The sequence below is a fragment of the Meleagris gallopavo genome, chromosome 23 (genome assembly GCF_905368555.1).
Source record: "Meleagris gallopavo chromosome 23, MGAL_WU_HG_1.1, whole genome shotgun sequence".
NCBI classification, from domain to species: Eukaryota; Metazoa; Chordata; class Aves; order Galliformes; family Phasianidae; genus Meleagris; species Meleagris gallopavo.
In genome coordinates this window covers 4,246,486-4,263,542 of record NC_139426.1, presented here as the reverse complement: position 1 = coordinate 4,263,542, position 17,057 = coordinate 4,246,486, and the positions used below count along the sequence as shown (strand labels likewise).

The 17,057-nt window shown below is 51.4% G+C and overlaps 1 protein-coding gene across 5 annotated transcripts in view; it reads right to left on the bottom strand.

Moving 5' to 3' along the window:
- Positions 1 to 13,485, bottom strand: part of SPEN (spen family transcriptional repressor) — a 56,950-nt gene extending 43,465 nt beyond the window's left edge. For all 5 annotated transcript variants that reach the window (XM_085242405.1, XM_085242407.1, XM_085242406.1 and 2 more), the window contains exon 1: positions 13,054 to 13,485. In XM_085242405.1, the coding sequence (XP_085098531.1) occupies positions 13,054 to 13,136 (83 nt within the window). In that variant the 5' untranslated portion in view covers positions 13,137 to 13,485. The remainder of the gene's footprint in view (positions 1 to 13,053) is intronic.
- Positions 13,486 to 17,057: the final 3,572 nt, after the last annotated feature.

Genomic DNA, 17,057 nt, shown 5'->3' with positions numbered 1-17,057 from the left:
CTTTTATTTCCCAATTCTGCAATCGTAGCACGTTCGTGTTATTGTAATACACACACAGACCTCCACTATTTTCTTTTCCTGCAGAAGATCCAGAAATGCGTTCAAACGTTCAGCTACTCAAACCGACGCTGCTCGGAACGCACAAAAAAGCAGGAGATGAGCATCATGTGCTCCCTGTGCACCAACAGGACGCGACGGCGAACGCACAGCGCTCGCGGCAGAGCTCAGGTTTCATAGCGAGGAAGCTGCTGACGGCTATTTAAGGAAAAAAATTAAAAAGAAAACGAATGATGAAAACCGAAGGATAACGTATGATTTTTTTTCTAAGTAAAACGTGAGTGGGGGAGGCTCATCCTGTATTCCGCTGCAGCCACAGCCCTCAGTCACCTCGCCCAGTGACGGCGCGGTAATCTGGACGCACGGATCTGTGCCGTCCTGCGCCGTGTCCTTGATGAGCCCCCGGGATAATCTGTGACAATCGCCTTTGCTGCGAGGCAGGGAGGCGGCAGGGGAGGAAAGCGAGAGGCAGAGAGGCCGAAGGAGCCCAGGGGTCCGTGCCCTGCGCCCGCAATGCTCCGCATCCCATCCCCGGGGGAGAGGAGAGCCGCAGTGCCGTATGGCGAGGCTGGTGGATGCTGCAGCGCGGCGCTGGGGAGCCAAGATGGAGGCAAAGGGCGAGCATAACCTCGGCGTGGGTCTGAGTGCTGGGAATGGGGGGTGAAGGGGAGAGGGGAGAGCGGCTCCTGCCCACCCAGCCCTGCCTGCCTTCTGCCGGCGCTGGCAGAGCCGGCTGAAAACAAAGAGGCTGAGCCGTGCATCCAGCGCCCGAGGAATGCCAGGCACAGTGCCTCCTCATGTGTGGAACTCAAGGCGGTTAATCATTAGCTCTGCGTTGAATGAAGTCATGTTTCCAGAGGGGTTTACAGTTCAGCTGAATCCCAGCCGGGGCGCAGGGCTGTTATGTCAGCGAGCCCCTCCGCCAGCACGCAGCTGTAGCACGCTATAAACAGAGATCTGGAGGCCCCTTCACAAAACAGAAGTTGCTAGCTAATCGTCGCTCCAACAAAGCCACGCTAATCCAGCTTGTTAGACAAAGAACGTGAATTTGTCATTTCAACATTATGGGTTTATTCTCTGCAGATCAAAGCTCCCCTATCCTCAGTGCCGGGGTGTCCCTGGGCTCCAGCACTCCCTGCTCTGCTCCTCCCTGGGCACCGCAGCCACGCGCAGCCTCTGCCCTCCTCCAGCACGAGCACTTGGAACAAAGGACACAACAACAGAGCTGGCCAGCAAATATTTAGTAAGCAAATCTTACTGCTCAGCTGCGTTATTTTATAACCCGATTAGGATCTTTACAGACTGATATACACCGTAAGAAATCAGAGGTGCGGGCGCTTTTTTCTCTCTTTCCTTCTCTCTCCCTCCAAGCTCCTACAACCCCCAAAGCCACTCTGCGGGTCAGCTGCATCCCAGCCCACAGAGCATCACCTTCCTTCTGCGGGGAGCTTGGCACAATGCTGCACGACAAGTCCTGCTGCATGCCAGACATTGCGAGATCAAAACCAAGGCAGAACTTTTAGTGCTGGTTTCTGCACTGCTCATTACAAGCAGACATACTGCTCACCTGAACGGGACGGATCAGCTCGGATTCACACTGACTGAAGCCAGCTATCTTTAGTTGCTGGGAAGCACGGGCGGGTTTTTGTGCTCTGAGCTATTATACAATTACGTTTTTCAGTGCAGCACGCGGTGAGGAGCTCCCCTGCCAACCAGCCTCCTCTGGCCGTGCTGTTATTTCATAAGGAAATAACGTGACCTGAAATAGTCCTCAGCCAGATGTCTGCCTGTGTGCATCCCACTCCTCTATTCCTCCACGCACAGCAGAGCTGCTCCAGGCACGTGAGATGCAGGATGTGCTGCCACAAAGCAGGCTCCCACCACCAGCTTCAGAGGGGCTGTAGCCAAGCTATTCACGTTCGTAGAACCCAGCACCTCCACTGAGATCCCTTCCGGGCTTTTTGCTGGTTCTCAGCCCCACAACTCATTCCACCATTGATCATCCCTAGGATGCTGCTCAGGTCACGCTTTGGGCAGAGGATCAGATCCAAACCTGATAAAATCTTTGATCAAAAGTCATCATACATCTAGAATCACAGAACCATAGAATAGCTTGTGTTGGAAGGGTCCTTAAAGTCTATCCAGCTCCAACCCAACCTTGAATGCCTCCAACAGAAAGTAGACCTGAGAGTTTACAAATAGAGGACAAAAACTAAAACGAACTCAAACAAAGCACTTTTTGCATGGCTGGGTTTGGGTCCTTTCATAAAAACTAAGCTGTAACAGAAAGCACACCCAGAGGCAGTCCATAAATGTGTGTGTGCAGGGCTGAGATGAAAATAACATGTGTTAATTGAAACATAATCTCAATAGAGAGCAAGCTGAATTCCACAGTGCTGGGAAACCAGGCTTAAAACGAACAACTGCACGCAGGGAACCTGATGAGCCACAACCACTCATCTTCGTACAGCTGTCACTCAAACCAGGAGAGTTTGTCAAACAGAATCCCAAACGCCTGCTGACAAAGATGGGAACGTGCTCACAGCCACCTGCCCTCACACACGGCTGCTCCGGAGCAGAACTGACTCACAAAAACATTCCTTTGCGCCCAACATCTCCAAGTAGCAGCTTGCAATTTGGGATCGCAGTGAAAATGCTGTGATGTTTCAGAGCACTGACCTCGTGTAGCTACACACACAGCCCTAAAAGGAACCCGATGGCTCCAAACAGCTCATCTGAACACACCCAACAGGAATGAGGGTACCAGCATCGAGGCTGCAAGTGCAGCTTTCGGACTTGCAAAGGGTGCTGTTGGCTCTCCCCATCTCCAGCTGCTACAGCGCGTTAAAGACGGCTAAAAATAAAAGAAATTCAATGCCTCTCGAATTCCACCTTTCTCGGCACAAAATCCTACAAGGATAAGTCATCACAATCGGGATGATCGCAGGTAGGAAGGCTTGTCAGAGAGCAGTAAATCCACGTGATGTGAGCTTTGAAAGTCTTTGCTTTCGCAAAGCCATGCAAATAAAAGCTCCTCATCGCACAAGGAGTGCTGGCTTTCAAACCGTAGGGCAAACCGAGCTTGTGACAGCAGTGAGTCAGAAATGCCCTCATTACTGAGCTCCCACAATTTTCTAGATTGCAATCTTAGATGCTTTAAAGCCTGCTTTGCGATCTTTATCAGCTCTGCGACTTCTGGGAAAAAAAAAATACACATTATTCGGGGTGTTCTCTCCAGCACTCCTCACAGCAACAAAAAACTGTCAACGACTCTCAAAGATCTGGAGCAGAAACCATCAGCCGGGTTACGGCAAAGTGCTGATGTGACCAGGCTGAACCCTCAGCACGACGATTCCATCCCCCTTCCTCCACATAGCAAAAATGACCGACTGAAGCCCGTCCCCTCCTGCATTTCCCAGCTCCCTTTTGCCCCCAGCAGCACTCTGTGGGAATCCCCCAGCCCTGACTACAAACAGGGGCTGTTAATGAGACACAGCACGTGTTTCTGCCACGCACCGAGAACAGCAAAGGCTTTGTCTGCGCTCATAATCCCTCCGTAAGGGATGACAAAGTAGGAAATTAAAAAGCTAGCGCAGGCACATTCACTTCTGAGCCCTCTGCTATTTCAGAGCAACGTGTTCAGCAGATCAGATAGTCTGGAAGGTGGCTCTGTGCTGAAATCAGCGTTTGCCTCTTGCCTACAGCTCAGCTGTACGTTTCATTAAGACACAAAAAGTGATTCATAATTAAGTCATTTTATTTACACCTTTATGGCAAAGTCACCACTCAGATGCTGCCAAGGTATTAATGTATAAACAAATTATTGTGTCCCACCAGAGAGGGAAGAAAACGAATATTTTCAACTATTTATTCACATTGGCTACTTGTCCAACTGCATCTTCCAACCAACAGTCAGTGTATCAGGAAATTTTTCTCCAGTGCCAAAGACAACAAATTCCACCAGCAGCAATGCTATCAATGCTCTGTTTAAGTGTGAATGTATGGGGTGGCTCCTGAAACACGACTGCAGGTACATCCATTCCTCGAGGTGCCCATCAGCCCCACTGCACACAGAACAAGCTGCAGGAAGAGCTTCCAAAAAGCCTGCCCTGATCAATGATGGCAGAGGGGAAGCAGAAGCCCCCGTGTAGCCATTGGGAAAAGCCTCAGCAGGTTAGTCCCGCTCAATCCTCCAGCAGGATGCTGAGGCAGAAGGCAAATTGAAGCTATTTCACCACTGCATGGGGTAAAGCAGCACCAGTGCAGTTCAACAGCACAGGGTTCTTGCTCACAGCCACCAGAAAACAGCAGCTCTGTCATTAAGGAACCTTTTCCAGCCACCTCTGCAGGCTCTGGCAGGCACCCTTAGCAGGGCTTACTGGTATACCCATCTTCTTATTAAGGAAAAGAAATCAAAGCGGCTTTGTGAGCAGAAATAATGAAGACTCATTTCTTATGGATGCATGTCTTGAGGTCGAATTCCCCGGTGTCCAATAAACGCTGGTTCCCACTGCAGCTTTTCCCACGGTTAGGAACACCTCTCTCCCGTGTGGATTCTTTAATGTCTAATAAGGGTTGCGCTCACGCTGCAGCTTTTCTCTCCATGGGGCCGCTAATCAGGCCTCCCTCCTCTATTAGAACTGCTCGTTTCCATTACACTCACAGGGACATCTCGTCACCGAGGCTGGAGCACCCCTGAGCCCTCCAGCTCAGCTCTAGCTGGCTAACGGGTCCAGAAGTGATCAGGGATGATAAGCACGCACGGTAAGATCGCGTCAGTCTTGTCTTGCTCTCTTAGCAGATCAGAATAAATAAAAACGCTGCTGCTCCTGAGCAGTACAACTACTCATAGAAGCCTAAGGAGGCTACAGAACTTTGTAGAAGCTCTGCAAGGGAGAGAACGTGCTCAAGTGCATTGTATCAAGGGAGATGTGCTGTGATTCTTCCTCCTCCAACCTACACAGATGCACAGCCACCAAATTCCATCCCCAGGACATTCTCCTTCCAACATAGGGCATAATCTGCAGGTTTTCTTCAAAAATACTGCTGGTGACATGCCACCTTAAATGCTTTCTGAATGGGAATTGCTCAAACCTTGCTCTGAGTGAATGCTTTTAGGATTTGTTTGGATCTGATTTTAAGGATGTACTCGCATCGCATTGGGGGAATCTCACAATTAGTCGTTTTCCATTCTTACATCAAAGGGTAAATCCCCACCTCAGTTCTGCTTCTCCAAGCCCTGCTTTGCATGCATTCGGCAGCAGATGGAGGAAAATGCAGAGTCATAACATTATGGTCTCCCTGCCATGCTGTAAAGTACTTTAAATATGTATCATCTTCAGGCTTAACGAGTCTCTGTGATCACTGGCTCGTACTTCTCTAGTGAAACAAACTTCATAACCTGTCTTCTTACAGGCTTTGATATATTTTCCAGGAATCAGTGGTCCACAATGAGCTGAAACCATTTTTGTTTTCTACACATAGCAAAGCTTCTGTGTTGCTGACACTCCCAGCAAGTTGTTTTGAGAAGACCAAAGGTTCATTTTGTCTTTGATTACAATGAGGCCAGTGTGTGCACCGTGGCCATTAGATGTGCGTTCAGATGGCTTTCCAAGAGCAGCATCTCACGTGTACAACCACCAGCTCCTACATCAGATTTGGTTCTGTATACAAGGGAGACAGTCATCCATTCTGAGCATTTATTCTTCTCACAACCAGGATACGGATGAGGCCGGAAGACTTCTTCCTCCAGCAATGACTGCTTTAAACATACAGCTTGGCCATCTATCTTTCTTATTTTGACCTACTGACTGTTACGGGTCACCCGCAGCTGTCACAGAGAGCCTGAAAAGGAAAGGCTGAAATAAGGCTCTGTGTGCTTTTTGGCAGCCGGCACCACAAACAGGGACAGGAGGCATTCAGGCCCACAGCAGCAGCAGATGGACCCCAGCTCAGGGCTCTGTGCTGCGCAGAAGCAGCACGCATCCTTCCAAAGGTTCCTGCAGCACACAGGGGAGCTGAGGATGGGGAGAAGTTATTTCTAACAAAGCCCATGGACTGAGAACATCAGCTACGATTTCTACCTGGAGCAAAACTGATTCACCGCTTACTAAAAAGAAGTCACAGTCTGGCACACTCTATTTAGTGAGCTCCAAGATCACTTCCAAAGCAGCTTTGATCACGTACCCAATGCACCCATGTAACAGTTTGGGAACCCAGCTCTGACTTCCCGCAGCATCAGAGGATAAGTTAAGCCTCTTTGTGCGGACAGGAGGGTATCCAAGAGGAACAAGTAAGCAGTTCAACAGCACCTATCTGCAGGGCATCGCTGGTGCTGAGCACTGCGACCATCCATCTGCACTGCTTCCAGGGAGGCTCGGGTTTATCACCGTTCAGTTTTGTGAGATCAGACACTTCCAGTGCATTTTCATTAAATTTGGATGTGCAGGCTACACATCTAAGCATATCAAAAAAAAGTGCTTTCAATTTTAAGTTATTAAGCTTAATTAAAAAGAGGAAGAGAATGGAAGCGAAAAAGCTCCCTTTTGTTCTTAAAAGATGCCTGGGTTTTCAAACAGAAACCAGCCGCCGAGATAGGCTATTGCTTTTCTCATTATTAGTTTGTCTGGGCAGAAAATTTATGTTCCTCTCACATCCCAATTCTGCATTATCACCATGAATATTTGGACCTCAGACAATGCACGAATATACAAAACCGAGTCCCGAGCCAGCACCACGCAGAGCTGCAGGGTGCACTTCCAAAAATCTGCCCCGAGATGTGTGTTGTTTCAAGTGAATTCACAGACACTGCCTCAACCATCAATCTGCCCTGTTAACACACCAGACTGCAGCAATCCCCGGAATATATTGTGGTGTATTTATGAAAAGTATGCAACTACGTTTAATCTTTTATTAAAGGATGTTATCTTCACACTACAGAATTTTACAGATTGCATGTGATGATTACACAATGTCAGCAGGTCAAACAATAACTATGGAAATGCAGAAGCCAAAGCACTGGCTGTGTTTTACTCGTTCCATGCAAGTCGTCATCGCGTCTTAAAATATGACTGCAGCTGAGCACTGGAGATGGGTTTTCAGGCTCAAGGAGCCCAGAGCTGACGTTACTTGGCCACAGCAGCAGTGCTGGGCAGCCAGAGAGACAAAGCGACCCTGGCACACGCCGTCATCAGGTGAAAACCTGCAAAAAGCAGCTTTTGTCCAATTTCCATTCACCGCTCAAATCACCTTTCTAACACTGAAGACTGCAGGTTGGTTGCTCGCTGCCAATTCCCATCTTCAGGCTCATATTCTTCCCACTAAACTCAAATTCTTACTATGAACAGTAATTGTATTTTCTAGTTTATTCCTTAGTTCACTGTTTAAGAATGTTTGCCTTTCCAGTCTTTGGTTTCGGGGCATTCACAGACCTCAGCAAATTCACTCAACAAAAACCACATACAACACATCTCACAAGCACTTACTTTTGGTAGCCACCAAAATCAGAACTCACCCACTCCAGAAGCAACTTAACTACTTACATCCTCAGCACCAGCAGCCCTCCCAAAATACCAGCCAAGAGGGACAACCCTGTTTTGCCCCCTTCCCAACTTCTCATAGAATCGCCAAGGTTGGAAAAGACTTTCAAGATCATCCAGTCCAACCATCCACCTACCACCAACATTTCCCCACTAAACCATATCCCTGAGTGCAACGTCCAAACCCTTCCTGAACACCTCCAGGGATGGTGACTCAATCACCTTCCTGGCCAGTCTCAGCACCCGACCACTTTTTCGGAGAAGAAATATTTCCTAACACCCAACCTGAACCTCCCCTGGTGCAACTTGAGGCCATTCCCTCTTGTCCTATCACAGTCACACAGGAGAAGAGGCCAATCCCCATCCCACCACAACCCGGCCATCCTCTGGGCCCAGCCCTCCAGCCAGTTCTTTACCAGCAGAGCACACCTGTCCAAGCCATGGGCTGCAGCTCCTCCAGAAGAATACCATGGGAGACAGTGCCAAAGGGTTTTCTGAAGTCTAAGTAGACTCCATAACAGCCTTCCCCTCATCCACCAGGTGGGTCACTCAATCACAGAAGGACATCAGGTTGGTCAAGCAGGACCTGAGCCTCGTGAGCCCATGCTGGCAGGGCCTGATTCCCAGGTTGTCTCAAACACGTGTGTGATCTCACTCAAGATAACCTGCTCCATAACATTCCCTGATACTGAGGTCAGGCTGACAGGCCTGTAGGTCCCCAAATCCTCCTTATAACGCTTCTGGTAGATGGGAGTCACGCTGGCAAGCCTCCAGTTCTCTGGAGCCTCTCCAGTCGACCAGGAACTCTGACAGATGGTGGAAAGCAGCTTGGCTACCACCTCCTCCAGCTCCCTCAGCACCCTCGGGAGGATCCCACCCAGCCCCAGGGACCTGTGACCATGCAGGTGGATTAATGGGTGTCTGTTCCCACCTGAATCACGGGGGGTTTATTCTGCTCCCTATTCCAGTTGAGGTCAGGGGATTGAGCACCCTGGGGATAACTGGTCTGACTTTTAAAGACAGATGTAAAGAAAGCATTGAGAACCACAGCCTTTTCTTTATCATCAGTGGTCATGTTTCCCGTTGCATCCTGTAAAGAACGGAGATTCTCCTCAGCCGTCCTCTTACTGTTAATATAGTTGTAAAAAAGTTTTTTGTTCTCTTTTACCCCAGTGGCCACACTGAGTTAAAGCTGGGCTATTGCCTTTTCTAATTTTCTCCCTGCATATCCTAACAACTTCCTGTACTCTCCCCAAGCTGCCTGTCCCTTCTCCTACAGGAGGCAGGCTCTTTCTCTCCCGGAGTCTCAGCAGAAGTTCCCAGTTCATCCACCCTGCTCTTCTTCCCCACCAGCTCATCTTACGACACAGGGAGTCAGCCTGCTCCTGCACCTCCAGCAGTTCCCTCTTGAGGAACGCCCAGCCTTCCTGGGCCCCTTTACCCTTCAGGACTGAATCCCAAGGGACTCTCCCTACCACTGTCCTAACAGTGTGAAGGCCATGCCCTGGAAGCCCAAGGTTGCAGTCTTGCTTCATCAGGATTTGAGAACTCCACCATTTCATGGTCACTCTGCTCAAGGCAGTCCCAACCTCCACACCTCCCAACACTTCATTCTGATACGTGGTGTAGATCAGGTGAATCTTCACAAGCAGCAAGCATCTCCTCCTGCAACTCCTGCATGCTAGCGCAGCAAAATAAAGCTCGAGGCTCATCTTGGCTCACCAGCATGCCTCAGAACTGCAGCCTGCCCTCTGCACAGATGGATGCTGACTTCCTTTCCCATGAAATGCCAGCTGGTGCTGCTGGGCCCTCAGCAAAGACAAGGACCTAATTTTGGACACACCTTAGGACTACATAAGGTCATCCGCTGGAGGACTTGGCACAACTCGCTGTCCTATGAAAAGCACTGGGAGAAAAAAAAAAAGTCAACAAGACTATCAAGAACAGCTCCGGGCCTTTTCTAGTCCCATTTTAGCTTGATGAATGGGTTTAATATCTGCGTATTCCTCACAAGGGGCTGTTAAGTTCTCCATCCACCAGTCTGCTCTCAGCTCTCACAGGAACGGGTTCCACGCAGAACCCAACGCTTCCATCAACCCAGATGCAGCCACAACAACCATCAGGCTCCGACAGCGTTTCCCATATGCGTAGAACAGTCCTGTTTTGCTCATAGGTGGCACAGACAGGCGGGAGGCAATCCGTCTGAAATGCCATTAGGATTACTTCAGCGTTGCACCAAGGGAATTTAGAGCAATTACAAGAAACACCAAAAGCCAGAGAAACTTCAGAGCGGTATTTCAGAGATAACAAAAGCCGCTTTCCTCACATCACAAATGAATGTAGCCTGGACCTCTGAAGGAACCTCAGCGAACAAACAATGCTGGAAAGGCTCAGCAGACAGCAGAATTTTGTAACCAAGTGACCCATCCACTTATCTTTCAAGCACGGCCCCGCACACAGAAACTTATAACAGAAGCTTAGTCCAAATCTGCGCTCTGTGCAGCTCTTCATTAAGTTTCTTTGCAGTAATTACAGGCATTTCCCCGGCCAGCGCGGCGTCACCAAGCTGCCACCTCACTCCAGTGTGTGCAAAGAACTGAGCACGGGGCAGCCTGAGGAGCAGTGACTCTCACAGCACTGAGGAATCATGCTTACATTCCTCAAAACCAACATCTCTTACTCAAGGGCTTGGTCAAACACAGCGCAACCAGGCCTCAACGCTGCCCAGTAGCCCAGGCCCTCAGCAAAGCACAAGCAGAAATCCCACCTTCCCTCCAAAGGCTCTGAGCTTACAGGCCAGCACCTGTGCTATGTTCACCTAAACAGTGAACACCTGACAGATAAAAGCCAGGAATGGGATATTCTGTATCCATACCTCAGCCTCTTCCCCAGATAAATGTCACAACTGAACAGGGATCTCTACATGCAAAGCTGATTTAGGATAACTACCCACATGTTTGCATCTCAAGTGATACCCAACAACCATAACTAGATGATAAGCACTAAGAGCTTGGGAACGTTCTGCAGCAGCCATCCTGCAGGTCTGCCCTACGCAGTGCTACCATTCCATCACCATCCCCAGCAGTGCTGCACAGGGCAGGAGCAGGAGGAGCTCCCAGGCCGTGTCCTCACTCCCAGCCACCAGACACAACGTTTCTTGTAAACTGACCGATGGGAAGCCACTGAAAGAAACACACGCTCTCCATTATGGCCAGATCTTGCTCCTCAGAGCAGCACTGACAACACAACACACTGCAGAAGGCAGCCTGCATGCCTCAGAGCAGGGACCGGGGTGGACAAAGCCCTGCTTTTCCAGAAGGAAACGCTAACAGCTATTTATCTGTTCCAAGAGAGCTCTGGTTTGCAGTGTAATTGCAGTAATTTTGAAGGAGAACGGCTGCTCCTGAAATCCAAAGTGTCTCACAGTCCTGGTTGCCACTCTGAACGTCTCAATTCTCCCACAGAAGGCACGATGGCATACCGAAATCACATGGCTTGCAATTAAGAGGCTTTTACTCCTCTCACCCTTTAAAACAGCAATAAAGGGACAAAGCCAGGTTCTTCCACGTTAACCGAGAGAAAACACGGGAAAGAAACTACAAAAGGCCAGCACTAATGCTGGGGACAAACACTGCTATGTTTAGTTGTGGTGTTCTGCAGGCTGCTGAGCATCTTTCAGTGATGGTGAATGACTCTTTTCCTGCGAGTCACGGCACCGTTAGTTGGGGGAACCCAAAGTGATTGCAGCCACTGCTTCCCTGCACCCCAGTGCTGGTTTGGGATTTGCTGTGCATCAACACCCATTGCTTTCGTGTTCAGGGACGCCTTAGGAACTCACTGAAAGAAAACACAGAGCCTTAGAATGAAGTCTTTCAGAAGGGAGCACAGCCGGTGAGAACAAAACAAAAGCCTGGATTTCAGTTTGTTACAATACAGACAAAATCCCTCTTCTTAACCCCTCTGGATATCAAGACAAAAAAAGAAATGTATTCATTCCCTCCAAACACCTTTTCCAACTTAATTCCTTCTCTTTAAAAAAAAAAAAAAAAAAAAAAAGTCCAAAGATGGCAAAGCCAAGCAAGGTTCCTGGAGTAAATAGAACGGGATGAGAGCAGGAAGAAGAAATAAAACAGCACCCCCTCACACTGAGCGCGTGGATTGAAGTTTTTGGGTTTTGCTCCTGGGTTTTGCTCCTTCCGAAACAAAATGGTTGTGTTTCAAACTTGCTCCAAGCACAGCCTGTGCAGCAGCAGATATGGAAACTGCAGCTGAGTGGGAACGCAAACAGCCCCACGGGTAGCAGAGCTCTGCGGGCAGCGCTGCTCCCCAGCCACACCATGCCAAAGCCGAGGAGCACATCCACACAGGGGGAAAGGCTGGAAGCAGCACCGTGCCCACAGCACGGCTCACAGCCTCAACTCCACAGCCTCCCTCTGCTTCCACGTCGCGGCCGTCACCACACAAAGAGCCCGGCTGCTTTGTGCGGCTCTACCTGCGGCTGCCCATTACCTGCCGGTCCCTGCACCCGGACCCAGCCGCTCGGAATGGATTTTAGCCCCGTGTTTACTCGTGTAACGTCAGCCTCTCTCCCAACGCACGAACGCTGAGAAACGTTTATCTTTGGAAAACCGTCGAGAGATGCTGGGAATGGAGGGCTCTGCCTGGCAGCAAACCTCCTCCTGCAGCCACCAATCGAAACTCGCAGAGGTAAAAACAACCGAAAAAAAAAAAAAAAGAAAAAGAAAAAAAAAAGGGGGGGGAGAATTCACAATTCCGAGCCTGCCATTTTTTCACATCCATCTCCAAGCAACAGTGCCATAGCAACTTTTTCCTGCTTTAACCTTACAAAAGCGGAGGGCTGGACAAAAATAAGACTCAGGAACGTCGAATTCCCGCTCGCATTCAGCTCGCCGCGCTCGGAATCACGCAAAGCCCGAAGCGTTCCGCGCCGCGTTCCGCCGCACGCCGCGGAGCTCCGGCCGCACGCACGGCCCGTCCCGGGGAGCCCCGGCCGCACGCACGGCCCGTCCCGGGCCCCGCCGCCATTTTAGGGCCCGGCTGGAGGCAGCCGCGCTCGGGCAGCGGCCCCGCGGGCATCGCATCGCAGCGCGGCCCGGGCCGCCATCTGTCAGCGCGGCGCGGCTCGCATCTATTTTTCCCCACGGTGACTCACGGCGAAGGACGGAGCGGCGGAGCTCCGAAGGCGGTCAGCGCCCCGCGCTCAGCCTCCAGCGACCGAAGCCGCGCACGGCGGTGCCGCCGTCCCGGTGCCGGCGCTCCGCGAGCCGCGCACGCCGCGATGCAGACGCGGCTCCGGGCGGCGCTGAGCGCGGCGCGTTCCGGCGGGGATCCCTGCGGACCGCCGTTTCCGCGGACGTTTCCGCGCTTCCCGAGCGGCTCCCTCGGTTCCCCCCGCGGTTCCCGGACCCCTCCCGCCCTCCGTCGCCGCCCCACTCACCGCTTGAAGTGCTCGATGATCTTCTCCTCCCGCACGTTCTCCGGCAGGTTGCCCACCCACAGGTGCCTGGTTTCCCGCACCATGCTGCGCGCCGCGGGGCGAGCCCCCTGCCCCGGCTCCCGGCCTCCACCGCCGCCGCCGCCTCCCCCCGCGCTGCGCCGCCGCCGCCGCCGCCTCCTCCTCCTCCGCCGCCTCTTCCGCCGCGGGGCCCCGCCGCCCTCAGCGCCGCCGGCTGCCTCCCCCCGCGGCGGCGGCCCCGGCGGACCACACCATCCCCCGCGGGGGGGCCCCGAGGCTCGCGGGCCGGCTGCGGGGCGGCGGGCTGCCCCTCGGCCGCTTTTCTTCCTCGGTGCCTCCCCCCGCCTCGGCCGTGGCTCGCTCGCTGCCTCCTCCTCCTCCGTCAGCGGCAGCGCGGCGCCCCCCCTCTCCTCCTCCTCCTCCTCCTCCTCCTCCTCCTCCTCCTCCGCGCCCTTCGCTGCTCCGCCGCCTCGGGCCCGCTCGCCCCCCCCCCCTCGCGGCGCCACACGGGGGCCCCCGCGCAGGCGCAGTGCGCGCTCAGGCGCGCGGCCCCGGGGAGGAGGGAGGGGCGCGAGCGCGCAACGCCCCGCGGGAGGGAGGGAGAGTGCGCATGCGCGGGGAGCGCTGGGGAAGCGGGAGGAGCGCGGTGCGATGCGACGTGACGGAGAGGTTTTATTGCAAAAAATACAAAAAAAAAAAAAGGCTGGGATGGGAATCGTAGATAAAAGAAGTACGGCAAAAAAAAAGATGAGGTGCGAGCCAATAACGGGAGCTGCGATGGAAAGTAATAAATGCACGAGGTGGGTTGTGGAAAATAAGGAATGCGTGGCAGACGGGCTGCAGTACGAGGTGATGAGTGGATGCAATGCAATGCAGGGTTGCAAATAAATAAATAAGACGTACAGTGCAAAGAAATAAAGGGGGGCTGTTGCAAAAAAGTGGGGCTGCGATACAAAATGAGTGGGGAAAAATTGGGACACGCTGTGAAAGGTAAAGGGCTGCCGTGCAAAAATGGGTGCAGGGCAAAAGGCATCGAGGTTCTGCCTCCTCCTCACCATCCAAACCCAGCACAAGGCAAACCCTACACAAGGCAAACCCAGCGCTCTCCCTTCACTGCAATCAGCAAGTAAAAAATTAATTGTGGTGTGAGCAGACAAGGGCCCTGTGATGCAGAGCCTTTTATTAGCCTATAGAGCTGTTTATCTCTAATAGCTCCAAAGTTCAGTGCCGTATGAACCCCGCGGGCTGGCTGTGGGCCAGGCTCTGGCGCTGGAGGAGTTCACCAAATCTCACCGTGGGCACCGTGCTGCCAAATTCTTCCCCTGACCAAACTGCGGTTCGAGTTGGAAGGCACCCATAAGGCTCAGGTCCAGCAGCAGTCCCAGCCATCGAGCTGTAGGTCACTTCCCTTTGCAAATCTCTCCATTTAAGCAGCCCTCTGACGCACGTCAGCCTGAGCCTCGGCAAACCTGAGCCTTATCCCCAGCTCTGCCTGTAATCCCACGGTGGCCCCGTGCCTCAGTTTCCCCCGTGATGGTGGGTGTGAAGCTGCTCTGCTGAATGGAGATGGACTGATTAAAAATAAAAAAGCAATAACCTCTTGCATGCAAACCATCTACTAATAAAGCACGTGACCACGCACATGCAAGGAAAAGCATTGCAGTGGACTCTACCACACATTTCTCCATGGAAATGGGCTCAGCTCTTTGTTTTAACTGGTCAGAAACCCCAAGAGCAGGAACCACTTGTCTATACCTTCCTTAAGGGATTCCATTTTGGAGAGAAAGGAACATATCCCTCTCCAAACCATGAGCCAGCTGGCTTTTCCACACCAAGTTTTCCCCTAGCCAGGTAAGCATGCCCCCCTGTGACAGCATTTCCAAACATTTTCCTCCGTCCCTGCCAGGGAAGCACCTCTGAGAGACTAAAAAAAGCCACACGTTCTCCCAGGTCCTTCAAAGAAACCTCATGCAGGGTCACTGCTGTCACACTGCAGGCAGCCTGGCTGGAAGGACATCCACAGTCAAGGAGCTGTCACAAACAAAGCCTGCAGACAGAAGAAAACAGTTGAAATTAGTACTTAAAACGCTCTGTTTACATGAAAGCCAGCTGGAAGAGGAGTGCATAGCCTGGTCTGTGATGCAGAACGAAGCTCTGGATCATTCCAGTGCTCTTAGTGTGCTTTAAGGGGAAGCTGTTCCCAGTTACAACACACAGCCACGCTTGGGCAGTGCTGCTGTAACCAGATCCCTCTCACTCTTCTGAAGATTTTAAAGAACACAGATTGGAGAGAGTGTGACCTGCATCTCAGAAGGCCAAAGGGACCTCAGTAAAGGAGGTGGCAGCAACCGGCGTCATCCTGGTCACTGCACGAGGACCTGTGTGCAGCCTGCTGGCAACAAGCTTGGGAGCAAGCATCAAAGGTCAACACTTGATCCTGCACCCCTGCTACTCAAACAGCCCAGAACAGGAGACTCCATCCAGCTGCTCTCCATCACCCAGCGTCGCTCATCCACCAGCACACGCCAGGGCAGAGCCCAGGGCTCTGCAGGGCACTGTTTAATTGCTCATCCACACAGTGAGTGCAGTGAGAACCCAGCTATCTGCAGGCATTGCGGCCAAACACTGTTAAAACATCTGCATGTTTCTTATCACTACTTGGAGAGGATTAACATGCCAGACCAGATATTAATGAGGGAGCAGGTTATAAACCCATCTCAGCTTGCACACTGTGTTCACATCAAGAAAAGCAAAGCAGGAGCAGGACAGATCAAAAGAGAGCCATTAAAGGCGTGAGAAAAACAGTGCTGCCATATAAGGAGCTAATAAAGTTAGCAGCTCTCCAGTTTGGAGGAAAAAAGGGCAGGAGGATCAGAAAACATCCTTGGGGTTCATACCAAAAGCAAAGGCAACAGCCAGAGGCAGCCTACCATCTAGGAGCAAACGTGGATAAACAGAAAGGCACTTTACAGAGCCAACAGCACCGCTCATACATTTTTAACGTGTAACACAATGTTCATAACATTCCTAACCCAGTATCTTACCCCAAGTGGTGCAGCTTGCTAAAAAATTAGATACGGAACAAGGACAGCAACAAGGATTGCTCGCTAAAACCATAATTCCCTACAATCAGCCCTGGTTCAGTGAGGGCTCTGCTTTGTGAGCTCATAGCACTGCAGTTGGAGAGTGGGGCGGGAGGCATTGCTCTGCTCCCCACAGCTGGGGACACCGCACTGACCAGACCTGCAGGGATTACAGCACTCGCATTCACAGCACGCAGCGATTACCCTCAGTGTCCAGTAAGCATCCAGCTTGCTTTGCTTTGTGCAGAGAAATGGTGTGTTGCTCAGACAAGAGCTCTCAGACACTCAGGGCTCTGCTTTGTTCGAGCCGGTCAGCTCCACCAACATCTTGCCATGAGGCATTTTATTGACATGTCTTTCCTGCTCATTGACTATATTTATTAACACAACACTATGGCAGCTGAATATCAAATTGCCAGCCAAGCTTTTATCTCATTTTTTAAGCCAGCCTGAATTGCTGTGCTAATTTTATTGCTTACCCATTACGTTTTATGCAATGGATAATTTTCTCCAAAAAGGAATTGGTGCTTTTTGATATTTGGGCTCATGTGTTGCCAAGACAGAGGATACTGGCTAATGTGCTGATAACGCTTTGAACGTGAAGCCTGATTCTGAATCCTAAGCAACAACACAAAGTATAGGATTTGAATTAATAAAGCTATTGATTTCAGTCCTTGCCTCTTACAGGGTAGCGCTCCAAGTCTTCGCGATGTGTTAACTCTGTCCAGAACATCCCTTTGAGATGCAGAACATCCCTGCATCAGCTGTACCAGGACTCTCTGACTTCTTTTCAAGCACTGCTCCACCCAGACTTCACGGTGTTCTCATCCACAAAACACAGGGGATGAGAGCTGCTGCAAAATAATGCCACCGTGGCCAGTGGCTGAGCATCAGCTACCTTCT